Source organism: Chlamydotis macqueenii, chromosome 13 (assembly GCF_036417535.1).
Source record: "Chlamydotis macqueenii isolate bChlMac1 chromosome 13, bChlMac1.mat, whole genome shotgun sequence".
Classification (NCBI taxonomy): domain Eukaryota; kingdom Metazoa; phylum Chordata; class Aves; order Otidiformes; family Otididae; genus Chlamydotis; species Chlamydotis macqueenii.
Window position 1 is genome coordinate 17,272,364 of NC_141568.1, and position 18,108 is coordinate 17,290,471.

The 18,108-nt window shown below is 39.7% G+C and overlaps 2 protein-coding genes across 5 annotated transcripts in view; one reads left to right on the forward strand and one right to left on the reverse strand.

Annotated features, from left to right (window-relative positions):
- The window catches only part of SLC6A2 (solute carrier family 6 member 2), a 416,570-nt gene that overhangs the window by 250,312 nt on the left and 148,150 nt on the right, over positions 1-18,108 (reverse strand). The gene's annotated exons all lie outside the window — the stretch shown is intronic.
- The window catches only part of SLC12A4 (solute carrier family 12 member 4), a 50,306-nt gene that overhangs the window by 17,382 nt on the left and 14,816 nt on the right, over positions 1-18,108 (forward strand). For all 4 annotated transcript variants that reach the window (XR_015260046.1, XM_086758286.1, XM_086758288.1 and 1 more), the window contains 9 exons: positions 2,965-3,059; positions 4,675-4,806; positions 11,232-11,378; positions 11,969-12,023; positions 12,372-12,502; positions 12,940-13,181; positions 15,067-15,281; positions 16,309-16,473; positions 16,557-16,655. Coding sequence is in view for 3 of the 4 variants with exons in the window: in XM_086758286.1 (XP_086614412.1) it covers positions 2,965-3,059; positions 4,675-4,806; positions 11,232-11,378; positions 11,969-12,023; positions 12,372-12,502; positions 12,940-13,181; positions 15,067-15,281; positions 16,309-16,473; positions 16,557-16,655 (1,281 nt within the window). In the remaining variant the exon portion in view is untranslated. The remainder of the gene's footprint in view (positions 1-2,964; positions 3,060-4,674; positions 4,807-11,231; positions 11,379-11,968; positions 12,024-12,371; positions 12,503-12,939; positions 13,182-15,066; positions 15,282-16,308; positions 16,474-16,556; positions 16,656-18,108) is intronic.

The window sequence follows — 18,108 nt, forward strand, 5'->3', positions numbered from 1 at the left end:
TTTGAATGTGGCATTTCATAGGATCAGTAGAATCATGTAGTTTGAAAGTTCAGTTTTATTTTTGCATTGTTTGCAGGCTTTCATTATCTGTATATACTTTCAGGATAATGGAGCCAGAGCTGTATTGCTCTGTTGTCTGAACTTTTCCATTGAGAGAAACATGTGCCCTAGTGATTGCAAAAACCTACTGTATTTCCAGTCACTAGTTCTACTGATTTTTCGGTTGCAGTTTGCTTTGTGTGGCTTCCTGTGTGTAGGAAGATGTGTAAAGCAAACACACCAAGCAGTCAAATTCAGAGGGAAAGTCTAATGGGAAGGAATTGGGTGATGCTTGAAAATCCAAATGGAGAATGAGAGAGAAGCTGGAAGCTCTTTTTGAGAGTGAGCAAGCTTCTGAAGAAACCAGTTGTGAAAAATTTACTGGAGGTAAAATGAAGATGCATCTAAATATAATGCCAGTTAACTTTAGAGATTCATCTGAAGGCATTGGTCTTTGTCAGGCTCAGAGAGATGGTATGAGGTGATCTTTCTTAACTAAGGACAAGTTATCCTGATGATGGTGATGAGAGGCTTGGCATTTTGAAAGAGCAAAACAATTGTCATCTTACATAAAAATCTGAGATTGAATGGATGAGCTATCTTGACAACAGTGTGATTTTATGCGTAAAAAGGATGAGAGTTTCTGTAAGCATTACAAGTAAAGGAACGCCCATTGTCCTATGGTAACCTGCATCTGTAAGGTAAGGTCCCTGATGGTAGAACCAGGAAAATGAAGACAGCAAAGAATTTATTTAAAACTCACTCAGTGATTTTTTTATTTTTTATTTTTTTAATTGGTCTGATTTTTCAAACTTTCAGTTACCAGAGCTAGTATACAGGAAATGACAAAATAAAACAAAGTAACTCATGACCTTGCTGTGTTTGGTAAGTGTAATGATGAGAAGATACTGCACAGACCAAAGTCTTGAAGAATCAAGTAAACAATACTTCTGTTGATGTTGTCACTATCATTTGAACCTGTGTCCAGTTTCATGAGTAAAACCTGTATATCAGAGAACTCAATTTCCTCAGCAAAAATCGCAAATGTACATCGACCACAATAGGACAGAGTGGGCTGCAGCACAGGTTACAATGCATATTGCAACAAAATTGATCTTGTATTCTCCTTCTGCCAGCATAGACATAACAAATAGATCAAGCAAGTAATTTTTATGCTTTTAGTAAATATTTACATTTGCTGAAGTTAATAAACATTTTAATTTGATGCTGTGTGGCTAAGCTTGCTGATATTTTTCCAGTTGTGCAAAGAATTCTACAGTGAACAGTAATGTAAACATTCTTATGTGTAGGTGGGGTCAGCAAATAAACTGAGCCCACTTGTGCAAGGCAGCTGCTAATTAACATTTTGGTGTGAGAAAAACCATAGCATGTAAACACAGCAGGCTGCTATCTACAAATATTTTTGGTGAGCTAAACGTTTTCTTCCAGAAGCTTAAAAAGACCTCTGTTTGTAAATATTGTTTTTCTAACAGTTTCGTTCAAAGCACCTGTGAGCAATTTCCAGCAAATTGTGCTTATTCCCAAGCATCCCTTCCCCTCAGAAAGTCTTGAACTTCCTCAAATTTTTTTGCTTAAAGCAATTACTTTTCTAACCGTGTGGTGTGTGCTGATCATTGTGTGTGGGGGAGGAGTCTCCTGTTTGCCTGTTAGGTTCATTTTTGTAAGTTGATTTGGTTTTCAAAATGCAAAGATACTTTCACTTCAATTATATTAAAATAATTTAGTGTAGCCTTGTTGAATTCATTACCTTAAAAATTGAAAATATGCACCAAAAAATCCATCTGTTTAATCTCTTGGTTTTTATGTAGTCAGTGTACAATACTACTTTAACTTGCAGTATTTTCATTTGAGGTAATAAGTTTTTTCTTTAATTTTCAATTTCTTTAGTGTTTATTTTTTTGTAAATTAAAAAAAAAAGTATTCTTGGATTGATCCTTTCTTAAGCAGAAATTCTTGGAAACATCTTTAGTTTGTATTGGCTGAAAGAGCAGGGAGTGAAGAGTTATAGGCAGAAGAAAGAAACTTTTCTTCGTCAAGCAGAGTGTAATGGGAGGCACAGGTCAGAGAATTTCTGAATACTCTCCCCCCACCCCTCCAGAGCTCATTCTGTCCTATAGTACTCTTGATTTTATTTTTTTTTAAGGTACTGCTTGTTGCAAAAAGCTCTGCTGATGTATATCTATGGGGTTTTTTTTAAATATTGTTGATTGCGTACATGAATGGTTGGTTTTTATGGTACCTGATGTTAGGTTTTAACTTAAAAGCATTAGGAGGAGTCTGAAGCATGCACAATCTAAATGTTCAAAATACGGTAAGGGTAAGGATAGCATGCAGTGAGCACGTTTGATGTCTAGGATTAGTGAGCATAGTGAAAACCCAAAGAACAAAAAAACCCCACCAATAACAAAGAAAGGGGGAAGTTTTGTTTGATATTTACCTGTATTGTAGTAACAGGATCTAGTCTTTGAATTGTGCAGTTTTACTAAATCTGCCTAATCTGTTGGACAGACTGCTGAGAGCTTGCTCTGAGCATTGGTAATGATTTCTGAGTGCACGAGCACTGTCATTTCACTTGTCACTGTTCTATATAAGAAATAGTTATAAAGGGAACAGTAGAGAATAAAGGTACAGATATGTTCTAGCTGTGACCCTACTTGTAAATTTTACTTTGATGTGACTTTTTATTCACTTCTAATGAAAACAGAGGAGTAGAAATAGAAATAACTCTACCTTGAGAGTAACATCTCTGATATTGGTAACATTGCATAACTTTAGATACTAAAAAGAAACAGATTCAATTGACCAAACAAGTTTATTCCCTATGGTTTCTCAAGGTTACAGAGTTTCCTTGGGATATCTGTCTTTCTGCTCTTATCAAAACCTGCTGCTTTTTTTTCTTTGCAGGTCATGGCAACCACAAAGAAAACAGTCCTTTCCTGAACAGTTCAGAAGCTAGCAAGGGAGGTGATTACTATGACAGAAATCTGGCCTTGTTTGAGGTAATTTCTAACTGGTTTTCATACTTCTAATGTGATTTGTGGTCTTCCAAGGTGGGAGGAAATGAGCACATCGTATTAAGTGGAAGGCAGAGCATTGCAAAGGTCCAGGCAGTGGATCAGCACCTAACTCTCACTGCATGGCAGATCTAAGAGCCATTCCTGTGTTTTAGGGGTATGTCTACAAAGCAGGAGAATAAAATGGTACCAGAGGTGACCTGAATAGTTTAAATAGTGAAGCTGTGGCACGGTGAGCTACTCAGTGTGCAAAATGAACATGCATTGATTTACTGTGTTAAGAAGGCCTATGTTATTCTGTAGGGGAGCACCTAAATTCAAATACTCAAATTAGCTTGAGTATCCTGTGTACAACTGCAGTGCATCAGAAATACGTATTTCTTCCCCACATGCTTTTATTTTTTTTTTTTGTGGGTGGATGTCTGTTTGAGGTACCAGTAGGCAGAGATACCCTATGTGATGAAAAAGCTCCGATATCACAGCCCCTTGGGACTGTGAGGCAGAGAGCTATGACTGTTTCCATGTGGAAGTAGAGAAGACCAGACTCTCATGTGGGAGGCCAAACCAAGTCCAGCAGAATTCTCCTCCACATCCGCACCTCACTGGCACGGCAGTAAGTGCAAATATATCATGGTGCACTAAGATCAAGTTTCTAAAAAATGTTTTTAGACGCTCAGGTGCTGGGGAGTGGTGCAGAGAGTCTTTGTATGGCTCTGCAGCTGCTTTCCAGCTGGGCTTCTGAGTTACAGCTTCACAGCAGTACTGGCAACATGCACCCTGTGTTTCCCGTTCTGGGAACTCGGTGTGGGGCAGCCTCAACTGGCTCTGCACCCCACCAGGCTGGCATCTGCATTGTTCAGCTGCATGGCCTAGAGCCTGGACAAGTATAACGAACCTGCTGCTAGGTAGGAACTCGCCGTGGAAATGCTACCAACCACGTTTGCAGGCACTGTGCTTGATCTGAAAGACTTTGACGCATGCATAGTGTATTCTCCCTCCAAGGCATGGTAAATCTGTGATTGGCATAAACTCACGTGCAGATCATAAGGAGCTGGCCACTTGTGGCATGGCTGCTGCTAGCTACATGCCTGCCTTTTTCATAAGCAGTAACACCGTACCACACCAGGGCTGCAGGCTCTTTGTATGGTACCAAAAAGGAGGAGGAGCAGGTATGTTCCCAAAGGCATGCATGCCTCCAATGACCGGAGTGTAATCACTAAATCTCTGATTTATTTGGCAACTTGACCTTTTTAAAAGTGTGTTTGTTGAGGTAAGCTGACAGTAGAGATACATGCAAGGTACACATCTATTTTCTTACAGTCCTAAGGCTCAGATTTCTTCTGTAATAAATGGTTTTCAGCACTTAAGGAGAAGGGTGCAGATCTGTTTGCATAGGCTTTTCCTGTCAGATTTGCTCTCTGTTCAGAGAATTAAATCCTCTTGCTAGTGGTTCAGGCACAATGAAATAGTCTCTCATTCCCAGGCTGATTTTCCTGGTGTGTTCCCTGGCAGCTTCAGGCATGCCAAAGAAGGCATGACCCCAGCCACTCTTCATAAATGCTGTGAATTACAGAAGCTGACTAGTTGTCTTCTTCCACAGGAAGAACTTGATATACGACCAAAAGTGTCATCTCTGCTTGGCAAATTGGTCAACTACACGAATCTTACCCAAGGTGTTAAGGAACATGAAGAAGCAGAAAATACTGATGGCTCAAAGAAGAAAGTATCAAAAGTAAGTAAAGATTGTCTCCATGGCCGGGTGATGAACAGGATGATTTGCTATGTGACTTTTGGGGACCTAGGCTCCTTCCTGCTTTACCTGAACCTGTCAGGAGCCATGACTAGAAATAACATAGAACTCTGCAGGTAACCAGATGTTACCAAAGAATTGGGGCTGATGTAGTAGTGGTTACGCACTGTGCACTACAGTGCAGTTAGCATGGATTTGGGTAAGTAGGATAGGCTTTTGGCAGTGAATGAAATAAACAACAAAACAAAACACCCAGCTTTTTCCTAGTGTTACTTTAGCTGCCCAGCAGTATCTGACACATCTCTACAAGCCCGGTAGTTATGACACAAGACTTGCAGTAGACAACACCCTTCTAGAGTGGTGGGTGGAGGTCAGATTGGATGCCCTGGGGCAGCTCAAGAGTCATTCTGGTGTTAGGCACTTAGGCAACTGAATTCTGTCCCCAAGGATCTGCATTTAGATGGTTAGCCCATTTGGGCTGGCCTTGAAATAACTAAGTGGAGGGTGAGGTTTGATTGTTGGTAGTTAGATTTCTATCAGGAGGGCTATGTTCTAACTGTTCTTCCTAGGGCCCTGGCAGTCTGGCAAGTGTTTCAGTTGCTGCTAAACCCTCAAGTGGAATGGTTGCATTTTATGGCACTTGCAGGCCTGTCAGTTTGCTTGCAAATTTTGTCAAAAGAATGTTTTACAAAAAGCTTAGATAGCATTTGACTTACACAGATTTTGTGTTACTGCTCTGTCAAAGTTTGAGCCATTTCAGAGAGAGATGGCAGTGATAGTGTTGAAAAACAGCATGTTGTTCTCCAAGAGAATGCCTGTTACCCCATGCTAAATGCTGTATTCCAGCTCCCTTTTTCACACTCCAGTTCCTTACTCTGCACAGTTTTACACTGGGGTTGACAAAGTTGTTTAGTCGACATAGAACTTAAAATTCAGATTTATCTGAGACTGCATGCACTGAAGTACTGTAATATTGTGGTTAATATGACATCGTTACAAGATTGAGTGAAGGTTGTCTAGGTGCAGTAACTGCGTTCTGGTACTATAAGCTTACATTTAAAAAGTAATTTAAACGTTTTAACTGTGAATTTTCTATGTGTTACTTGTTGTTATACTAATTGCTGAGTCTATCCAGATTTTTTACCTTCACAATATTAATATGAAATGTCAGCTGCATCTCTGATTTAGCATGCTTTTGGTGGGAATAATATCAGGCATCAGCTGTTACTAAGGTGTTACTGCATAATCTAAAATAATTTTCAGCCTCTTACTATCAAAAGGAGATTGATTGTTACCCTAACAAAGGTAGAAAGGAGGGGGATACAATAGGTACAGTCCTTACTATTTTTAGGGAAATTCTGATTGCTTTTGCTGTTTACTTCCTTATTAATTGCTTGACCACAATACCAGAGTAAGATGCAGTCTCATCTGAAAGGCAGTCACTTACTTCCCTGTTGGAAAAAGAATTGTGAGAATTTGGTGATGGGCCTGTAGTGTGAAGTTGGTTAAAGCAAATGTAGTACAGCTTCCTAAGGTAAAAATGGGGCAAATAACAGGAAACTGAGAAGTTGTTTTAAATCCCACGTAGAGTAACATGTAAGGTTTGGTGTTAATATTTCTACATCTAGATATGATTTATGTAAACACTTGTGTATTTTCAAATAGTTTTCTGCCATAAAAAAGGACTATTGTCCATGCTTCTATGGTAAAATAGAGTTTGGGCTTACTACCTGGATTGTTCTGAATTATGCTTTCCCATATCCAAGAAATGTGTGACTGCAGGCTTCTCCGATGTTTTTTGTAGAATGGGTTGGGTCACCATTCCAAAATTGGCAATATCATCCTGTGTTAATAGCTCAATATTTTCCGTGTAAACACTGCAGTTTCCTTAAGTGAATCTTTGCCTAGCATGTCTGTCTCTAAGATAAATGCCATCATAACTGTAGTTTGAATTTCTTCTCCATCTCTTGCTACAAGCAATATGAAAGTTTAAAGATCTTATTAGAATGTAAGATGGTTGAATATTAACTTGGCCGATATTTATAACCATTAAAAACAAAAATTTCAAATGCAGTAACTGTACAATGCTATGGATTGAAGGTATCCAGAAACTGCAGATGGGATTCTTCTACACGTTTGTTTTTAATCATCTTTGAAGTATAAAGCAATGCGCTGCTGTTGCCTTATCCTTCCTGTTTGAGTGTCAGTACAGAAGCATGAATATCCACTGCAGCACCATAGCAGGTTTTAAGTGCCAGCGTTGTTAACTGACTTGTTGCTGAATGCTGTGCTGGGTACACTCAGCAAATACGTACCCAGCCAGTGTGAGAAAAGATAAGTTGCCTGTCCCAATGTATCACTTACTGGAATTGGCATCTCATAGACAAGAACTGGAGCAAGGAGGGTGAGCAGACTCTAGATCTGGTATTAAAAAATTGAATGAGGAGAACGCTCCTTTCAGGGAGTGAATATGTAATTCTCTGTCTGAGCAGGTAAGACAGATCTCTCGGTGAATACCTTTTTGTGACCTAGCACACCCGTGCCTGCCAAATCGTATCCATTCAAATGACAAAAAACCCAACCCAAAAACAAACCACAAAAAACCCAAACCAACAGAAGTGCACAGACACACACACAAAAAAGAGACAAGGCAATTGTGTGCACATGAAGTGGACAAACCTCTGAGGGACGACTATCCAAAAAATGAAATCTCTCTTAAAAAGTTTAAACTTAAAGGACTAGAGAATTATGTGCTTTAGCTTGTGGAGATCGATGTTGTCAGCACCTGCTTTCTACAGTGACAAGACCAAAAGAGACCTGAATGTTTCCAGAAGCTCTGGAAAATACGTTATATGACTATTCCCCCTCTAACCTCTTGGAATAATTGCTGCAGTGTTTGTGGAAGATGCAAATGAAGATCAGGACAATTTCAGTGCAAAACAGCTTAATATAAACATATGGCCCTGTTTCAGCATTCTCATTAAATACTTTTGATGGTTGCATTCTGTGTTAGATACACAGTGGGTAAAATTTACGCTCCGTCATGTAGCAGGGTAGATATTGAGTTGCTTTTTCTGTTTTCTAAATACAGTCTTGTATTAAAGCACCTAATGGTTGCAGTGCTATAAAAATGTCCCCGTCTCATGATAGAAGAAATTAGATTAACTATTTTAGTTCATGTATCTTTAATAAGGCAGTTCATTTCTGCGCTGCTGTCTGTCCTCGTGCTACAGAGCAATCGCCAGAGCTGTCATTGCCAATTGATGTCCCTGAGCCCTGCAGCCAAGTGCTTTGATAACCCATCACACTGGCACGATGGAAATGGTGTCCTTCAGACTCAGATCAATATTTATATCAATTATGTGTCTGCAGCTGATTAGAGTGAGCGGAAACATGATCTGCATCACTGAAATTGAGACTGTTTTCGAGATTTTTCTGTTCCTTCTTAGGTGATCTAAAGCAGTGTTCTTCAGAATGTCTTTGTTTTATTTCTTTTATGCCGCATAGGGTGTTTAATTTTTTTCATTTGGTAGCTGCTGAGACTGAACATAATACCATTCTTATTTCAGATTGCATTTTGTTGAGGCTTCAGCACTGGCTTAGAATCACGTACTGGCATAAGATGCTATGAAAAAGAGTCAGGTCACTGTGGATGACTGGTGTTAAATATTGCTGTGATCAAGCTGGTTCAGATATTTGTGGATCATTCTTTCATACCAGTATTTTTTATTCCACAGCGTAAGAAAATCCGGAGTAAACTCTTATGCCTGAGGTACATTTAGTAATACTGTGGCTTGGGTTTGGTCTGTGGGCGGACACTGATGCGTTTCCTAGGCTGCTCTGCTCTGCAGGAGGCTCATAACTGTACAAGTAATGCACCATTTCTCTTCCCCTGTGGCTGAAGTTAGCTTGTAACTTGATATGCATAGGAGGCCACTTCAGAGGGAGGGAGAGAAGATGATGAACAGTAGAGCAAAGCTACAGGGACCACTTAGGGCGGAAGATAGGAAAGAGCTGAGCTAAGGTGGATTCTTACGCAAAGCAAGCAGGAGATGCTTTGATAGTGCTTGGGGAACTGTTGTATAGAATGTATAATAACTGTGCTCTGCTTGCTTCCCCTGTGTAGGAGCAATAGGTTGGGCTGCTTCCCTTTTCCCAGGTGCCAGTTTTGACAAACTCCTAGAAACTCCTTTATCTTTGAGATACCCACGCACCTGATAAAGTCAGATGATGCTGGCTGCTGGGTTCAGAGTTGTTGTGGAGGAAAGGCCAGATAGATGATAAATTATGTGGAATGTCTCTTTAAGCGAGGCAAAGAGTACGTTAATGTGACAATAGGAAGCCCTTACACGGGGCAAAATCTGCCCAGTGCCTGGCAACGTTATTTAGTCCTTTCTCAGTTAATGTTTGTGCAGTTGAAGACACAGTGTGAGTCACATGAAGATGTTTGAATCAAAAGTGTCTAAACCTCCCCTTCTTGAAGAAACAGGTACGCTGTAAAGAATACTCTGAGAAGATCGCACTCCACCGTAGCATTGGAACAACTCATTTAAAAATCCTTACCTTACCCCGCAGAGGATACTTACATACAAGTATCATTTCTGTTAGCATCCGAAGACAACAATTCCTTTTGTCCTTACACATAATCTTGACGAAGTTCATTGGGTTAGTTCTACAGGATAGTAATTTTTGTACAAATGACAGGTGACATTTTAGGGTTGTGGTTTGTTTGTTGTTGTTGTTTTTTTATACTGTGGCATTAGATCAGGTGAGTAACATCTCTCTGGCCCCATGCTGGTAGGTCGCGTAGGGTAAGTCCATTGCAAACCGTCAGCGCGTGGTTCTGTTGCCCACTTTACTTCAGGAGGTTCACCTGAGTTGAAGTGTGTACGGGGAAATCTGGTTGATCTGATTTAGCTTTAGTCATGCAAGGAATTCAAAACTGACTTCAAAAAAATTCAGTCAGCAATTCCTGGCATTTCTAACAGAGAACTGTTCAGATCATGTTCCTAGGCAGAGTTTTATTTCATCTCTGGCAGGGCAAATCCCTAATGCAGATGGGGAAATTCTGAATTGTAACATGTAATTGCAAGTTGAAGCACTAAATTCCTAGGATGCTTATTTTGACCTGGTGATGATCTAACCATTTGATTTTTCTAGGATTTTGCTTTGTGTAGTAAAATAGACTCTTGACTACTCTTAGGTAACTGAATTTTTCCATAGTGACGACAAGGCAAGAGCAAAGTTTTCATAGCCATTTTATTGTTTCAAGAGTAATATACTTGTCTTAAGTACTATTGCTTTTGATTCATGAGTAATTTGTAAGGGTGCATGTTCCCTGTTTATTTTTGCCTTTAGTTAATGCTATGTGGAGTAAAATTTGAACAAGTGTTGTCACCTCCAAGGGGTATCCTTCTCATTTAGTGAATTGTTCGTGGATTTCTTTAAATGCTGTCTATCTGTGATGTTTTGGAATTCAATTTTATTTATAGAACGAAATGTGAAAAGGGATGAGCTTTTGAGACGTTACAGTCTCTATTTCCCTTGTGTTTCACTGTTCTGCATAATTTTAAATGCAAAAGAAAGCCTCGGAAAGCAGAAGCAATGAAATGTGGCAGGAAACGAGAGATTTGGGGCTCTGAGTTGCTGCTAGTGCCAGGTGTGCCAATGCAGGGAGCACTTGTATATTCCTGGAAATAAAACCTTTATCAGGGGCATTTTGATATCATTGTTTTGGATCTGGCTATCCTCTGACAATAACTATTTGAGCAAAAGAGACTTCTACAAAATACTATGTTGAATGCCAGTCACGTGCAGTTCCTGTGACGTCACATAACTAACTTGTATTTTCTCAGTCACTGTCAAAAGTAATTTGGAGTCTGATGCTAATGTTAAACATAAGAAAGGCAGAATCGTTAGTTTTACATGGAATATATGAAATAGAAGAAAATACATTATGCATGTCTCCAGATTGTTTCCAAATCTTTTCTAATTGTAACTTCAGAAAAGTATATTTTCCATGAAACTCATTTGTAAACTCTGGGGAGCGGGTAGCATCTGTCTTACTCGGGGTCTGCAGCACTCAACAGGTTTCATACTAGAAACTGTGGTTCTACAATCAAATGAATACATGTATGTTCTGTTGTTAGTAACTGGTGTTAAATGCTGAGTATAATTCAAATGTGAAGATGTGACAGGGTCAGCATTTTGTTCAGAAATTCTTGGTGTTTGGAGTTTTGCTTCACATGGAAGCAAACTTACTTTTGTGGAAGTCCAGCAGAATAGTATTTGTGTGTGTCCGCCTTATGTTTCCCAGATTTATACCATTTGAAAAACAGAAGGGTTTTTTGTTATCTATGCTTTGAATGATTCCGATTAATGAATGTCAATGAACTTTTTTTTTTCAGTCACCCAGCATGGGCACCCTGATGGGGGTCTATTTACCATGCATGCAGAATATCTTTGGGGTTATTCTCTTCCTTCGGCTGACCTGGATGGTGGGAATGGCTGGAGTTCTTCAGTCCTTCCTGATTGTATTGCTTTGCTGCTGTTGTGTAAGTATCTAGGTAAAATAATGCATGCAACATAACCTCTGTGAAACCATGGAGAAACTTGGAGAAGCTGCATTGTAGATGCATGTGTAAAGATAAACCATATTTATGCTAGACACTTCTACTATGTTTGTAGCCATGTGGTTTCTTTTTTCTTATTTTTTTTCTTTGCTGGTATTTCTAAACTGACAAAGTGTCTCTAGGATAGACACAGTCTTAAAAATGGTGTTTGCTAAGCAAACAGCCGTTTTCTGTGCCCGTCCCAGGTCATGGCTGCCTGCTTTGCTGGACTGGCCTCTGTTGGAATTTCAGCTCTGCAGATGGAGGGACACCTGCATTATTTTATCTTGCTTTGTCTGCAGACACCCGTTTTTTTGACTTGATAAAGCAGTGGTCATCTCTCAAGCAGAAGTCTCAACAGCTTGATGATTAAATTCCTGCTGCCCTTGTTTTGTTTCAGATAATCACCTGTCAAGGCAGAATAAATAGAAATATTGTGTCCTGTATGCAGTGGCGGCTTTGCTCTAACAAGAAATAAGTTGTTTTTAAAAATGTTGTTGACACAATTGCTTTCTTTTCCTTGTCTTCCCCAGACCATGCTGACAACCATATCAATGAGTGCTATTGCCACAAATGGTGTTGTTCCAGGTAAGCATAGTTAGCAAACTTCTAATTTGTGTTGTGGGGTTTTTTTTTTTGTTTTTTTTTTTTGTTAAAGTTTCTGTAAGCCTTAATGTGATTCCCCCCCCCCCGGAGACGTTTGCTTAAGCCAGGATAAAAAGCCTGAATTCATACTTGGTATTTCTTCTTAGTATTAATTAGGCTAAAGATTAACTGATTTGGTTTTTAGTTATCTCTGTGCAAAAAGATACTTCAATTGAACCTCCCAAAAAGCAGATACACATGTGTAATTTTGCTGTAGTCTTGTTATGAATATTTTAAAATTTATAACCATAAATAAATTTTAATTTTACTTTCACTTTCCTTGTTTCATAGCTGGTGGCTCCTATTTCATGATCTCCAGGTCATTAGGCCCAGAGTTTGGTGGAGCTGTAGGGCTGTGCTTTTATTTGGGAACAACATTTGCAGGAGCAATGTATATCCTTGGTGCCATTGAGATTTTATTGGTGAGTAGTACCAGAGTAGTCCTGCTTTTAAAATAAAGAGCATGTAGAAAATACCACAGTATTCTTGTCTCATATTCGTATACACATTTACAGGTAGAGACCAGAAGGTCTCGGTTTCTTGGTGTCCGGTTCTGTACTGCTAGTGCTTCCCTTGGGAAGCTGCACACTCTGTGGGCATCCAGAATGGAAGCTCTTCTGAAAACACAGATGGAAGTATGACTTTAATAAAAGTCATTGATAAAGTTGGCTTAGTTGTACTACTGAAATACAATGGGCCGTTATCCTTGGACTTTTCCTGTAAACTGAAGATTCATGGCGAAAAGCATGTTGCAAGTCGGCAAGTGATCTCCATTTCTACTATAGGTACATGACCACTACAGCAGTATAGGCAGAGTGCTGTTGCTGTGTTCCTTCAGCTTGCTTTCTTCTTGTTTCAGACATATATTGTGCCACAAGCAGCAATTTTTCATCCATCTGGTGCCCACGATGCATCCAGTGCTATGCTGAACAACATGAGGGTGTATGGAACTGTATTCCTCATCCTGATGGCAGTGGTGGTCTTTGTAGGTGTGAAATATGTTAACAAATTTGCTTCCCTCTTCTTGGCCTGCGTAGTAATATCCATCCTGTCCATTTATGCTGGAGCTATCAAGTCCATCTTCGATCCACCTGAATTTCCGTGAGTAGTATCTCTCAATGGGGGTATAGCTTTGCCTACAGGTCTGGAAGGGGGGATTCAATGGAAGTTTCTTAAAACTTGTGCCTGATTTGTTGTTCAGCTAGCTTTTTTGTGAATTACTTTGGATTTTTTTTTAGCTGTATACAGTGATAGTGATAGTCTTCCACATGCAGGTCTCATGGAATGGAAGTCTCTTAGGCTAAAATGAATGCATTATTACATTCTTTAACTGTTTCGGTAGAATGAAGTCTCGTGGTGAGTATGCAGATTGATGGAGGCTGACATTTCTCTGCTTCCTGCAAAGACAGTCCAGTATCTTGGCCTACGGCTGTTGAGTTAAATTTTAGCAAGAATTTTGCCAGGTTATTTATGGCAGTCTTTCTCCGTAGGAAGCAATTTGACAGGTCCATTTTCCCCGGGCCAGTCAGACATGATGTGCTGCCTTCGTGGTTGGAAACTGTGGTGGTGTGATGCAGCTTCTGCTGAGAAACAGGGCATCTCTTGGGAATGTGGGAGGTGTTATGGTGGGGCTGTGCTGAGGCTCGGGCAAAACTTCCTCCTGCTCTGAAAGGAGATTAGGCTGCCATGTGAGTAGCCCTGCTCTGAACACAACGCGTGCTCCTTGGCGTGTTGGCAGCTAAACGTGTAATACAGTTTCTTAAACTCGGAGCTGGAGCAGCAATAATACGTTTTACCAGAAACGCAAACAGTGTTTCCTGATACTGCTGACAAGAGATGAATGGAATGGAAATAGAGGAGTTGAGTCTGCATAATTATTCACATCTCAAAATGTGGTGACCATAACTAAGTACTTACAACCCTCAAGTGCTCCCTTTGGATATTTAGGGCACAGTGATTATAATGTTTTACAGCAGTGGCAGGTCTACAGCAGTAAAAATAAAACAGTGTCTCTACCTTCCCCTCATCGTCTCTTGGATTGTTCTTCAGTGTTCTCCCAGTCCTACTTCCTTGGGCTTTCTTTTTCTTTTGCTGAAGTTTTTGTTTTACTGAAGTTTTTGCTGAAGATACTGTATTTATTTTTAATTCTGGAGGGGACGGCTTCTCTGAAGTTATGGTTCACAGGCCTGCAAGCCCTACAAAAATGGCCCTGTCTCTTCCATTTTCCTGGCTTTAGTCACTGATAAGACTTGTGAAACAAATAAACTTATTAAAATGGAAGAAACAATTTATTTGTAGATGTTTTCTAGCACTGGGAAGAGAAGCTGAATGAGCTTTAATGGCAGCAAGCTGTTATGTTACATCACTGTGTGTTGTGGAACCATCTTGGAGAAGTGGATTAAAATTTTTAAGTGCTGGAATAAACTATGTTTGTGGTTAGGTGAAACACACAGGCACTGGAGTATTTTAGCAGTTATGCATCTATCTTCTGACAAGAAAAACTTTTGCTTATTGTGATTGAAATATATGTTCCTAATTCTGAAGCTGAAGTGTCAGGGGTCATTTGAGTGCTACTATACAGAAACTGGGATAATGCAATTTGTTCTAAGTATCTATTAATTTGAATGCTAGTATTCTTCAGGTCTCTTCCCTTTCAGTAGTTCTGTTCAACTGAAAACTAAAATAATGCCTAATCTTTCCCTTTCACTGTTTAAGGCAAATTTACCAAATTAAATAAATCACACTAACGTAGCTTTTTATACCTCTCCCAAAATTATTGGAAAAAATAGCTTTGTACTTCTGACCCCGAAAGGAAACAGATGCACAGTCTTTGTCCTGCTACTGCCATCTTATTGAAGCTGAGAAATGATGTAGCAGACTAGAGCCACTTGACGTTTCCATCGTATGAAAGAAGAATTATGGGGAGCAGCTGATTTCTTTTTCCCAGTACCGTATAACAACACTGGTTTTCATGTCTCTTTTCCAGGATTTGCATGTTGGGCAACAGGACTTTGTCAAGAGATCAGTTTGATGTTTGTGCCAAAACCATAGTTAAGGATAACATTACTGTGGCCTCTAAGCTTTGGGAGCTCTTCTGCCACAGTACAAACCTAACCACCGAGAACTGCGATGAATATTTCCTGATGAACAATGTCTCTGAGATAGCAGGAATTCCAGGAGCTGCTAGTGGCATTTTAAAAGGTATGATGGATTTTTTTTTTTTTTTTTTTTTCCCTTAAAGAGGAGGCATGCTGAGCAGTTGAAATGAGTTGAACTGTTCCCTGCTGGTTAAGAAAGAGGGACTGAAAAAATGTCATTACAGTGAAGAAAATTATCTTCAATAAAGAAAACCAAGTCTTATAATCTTTTAAAAGAGTAGATGGCACTTTTCTCCTGATACAGTACTTGTCTGCTGTAAAATTGATTAAATTTGCCTTGTATGTCTGATAATTTCAGCAGAAAGTCAGCTATAATTGTGAGTTATGCTAACATGAGTAAATTGTTTAAAGTTTTTCAGAATTCTGTGTAGCTATGACTCTCCTTTTCAGACAGGTTAAGATTGTGCCCTGAAAGACAAGAATACTTGTGTAAAAATAGCGTACCTCCTTCTTTGCCTGCTCCTGAATATGGTACCACTGAGAAGTGTTCATTATTGAAGTGAACTCCAGAGAACAGCTGCTTTGTGCAGGTGCTGAGTGCCTAAGGTTCCTGTGTGCGCAGAAACCAGTAGCCTAGTTTCTGAAACGGACTCAGCATTTATTAGTGAAGTTTCAAATGCTGGCCATATAATTCTGTGGTTCTTCCACTGTCTGAAGAGCAAATCCATTTTTATCTCGAAAGCTGGTCAATATTGCTGCTTTGGATTCTCTGAGCAATGTGGATTCTCTGAGTGCGTGGGTATGGTCGTTCATTAAAAACATGCAGCGTATTTCTTGGGGTTAAAATAGGTATGAAGTTAAAAGAATGTTACACTTAGTAATACTAAAGCATAAAAGGTGCTTAGGCTTCTGTAGGCTATTCATAAGTATTTATTGTTTTTGTTACAAATTGTCTTGAAAGCATGCACTGTACATTTTTCTTTCATGTAACTTGTTTATGTTTTAATTTGTGTTGGTTACTGAATTGCATGAATTACATTTGTGATCTTCAGTTGTAGACCCATTATAATGAGAACAGGTTTGAACTGAAACATGCTTTTCTTTTTTGTGGTGTGGTAATAACCTTGAAGACAACTTATGGAGCAATTATTTGGAGAAAGGAGAGATACTGGAGAAAGCACATCACCCATCTGTTGACGTAGCAGGCCAGAAGAACAACCTTCATCTCTATGTGCTTTCAGATATAGCTACTTCATTCATGGTGCTGGTTGGCATCTTCTTCCCTTCAGTGACGGGTGAGAATGCTGGGACGAGAGGGCATCTTGGGTCTCTGAGCTTTCTTCTCTCCTGTGATCTTACGTCCAAAATGTGCTTTCAGGTATCATGGCTGGTTCAAACAGATCAGGGGACCTCAAAGATGCACAGAAGTCCATTCCCGTTGGAACAATTCTTGCTATTGTCACCACATCACTAGTCTGTATCCTTTTAAAATTGGTAGCACGTTGTAAGTGACTCGGATAAATGACTGTGTATCTGATTTGTAGAACTGCTTTCAGGTGACTAAATTATCAGTGTGAGTATGATTGGTCAGTGGAAAAAAAAAAAAAAAACCAACAACCACACAGTCCTTAAGCTGAAAGCATCAGAATTATTATCCTGTTGTTCTCTGTCTTCCTTTTTGTGTTGGGTTTTTTGCTTTCTTCTTGTATATTTCCGTTGTTTTTCTTTGCTGCACAGTGGTCTATAGCTTTTCAGGCTGGTGGAATGCAGGAACATATATTTTTAGGATGCAGTGGACCATTAAGATGAGAGAAGGCTTTAAGTGGGAGAGATAATAAATTTCAGGTGGTTTTTCTTGTGGTTTTTTGTTTGTTTTTTTTTTTTTTTAAATAAAGCACCTTTTGGTTTGAGTGACATTGAGGAGTATATGCTTTCTTGAACAATTTGGGGCAAGATAATCTGAAGTTAGAAATCTACTAGATATTCCCCAAGTGTGGGGTTTTTTTTTTTGCAGGGAGGGGGAAGAGTCATGTGTGGAGTCAGCTGCTCACTGGTACCAATGAATTCATGTATTTATTTTGAAGTCAGTGAAACAAGATCATCCTACATCAGCTTACAGGGCTGTATTTTTTTCTTTTTCCCCCGTTTTTTTTTTTAACACAATCATCGGATTTAATGCTATTCCATGATTTAGATGCATCCCCAGCTGGCCTGCGTGGAAGTACTACTAACACCACGCTCGGCAGTGAGCTCCATGTAGCTGTGAATGACTCGTTGTTTCCACTGAGAGTGGAGTACTTAATCTGCAGAATGAGAATGTTCCTCGTACCAGATTTCTAGGTGCTGAGTGTGTCTTCAGAGGAACAGCCTTTCTCCCTGTTGAAGCTGCCGGGTTTTGTACGTGGTTAAACTCTTCAGGGCTTAGAACCACAGGAGCTTTGCTTAGGAAAGACTGCCTTAAGCTCTTTCCTCCTGCTAGAGGAGAGACGAAGCCAAGGTCTTTCAGCTTCAGCTAGCTGTTGGTGTCCTTAACTGCAATTTATCAGCAAAGGAGATTTAAAAAAAAAAAAAAAAAGGCAAAAGGGAATTAATATAGTTAAGATGAGCAAGGACTTCAAAACGTCTTTGTAAGAGCTTTCTGAGTAAATCCCACCCAAAGGGCAGCTGGCCGAGATGGTGACTCTCCTGGAAATTGTGCTGTTTTGAACCTGGTTTTTGCCAAACCTTGCCAATCTGTAAGTCAGGATCCCAGCTCGCTTGTCCCAGCTTCTTAGGAGTGCAGCCTTTTGCAGGTTTTACTTTGGGAGCTGGCCCTATACCGAGAAGTCTGCATTTCCTATGAATGTAATAAATATTAAAACAGGTCACGGACGTAACCCCCACCTCTAGCGTTAAAGTATTTGCAGTACAGAACTTATTTTGCGATGAGC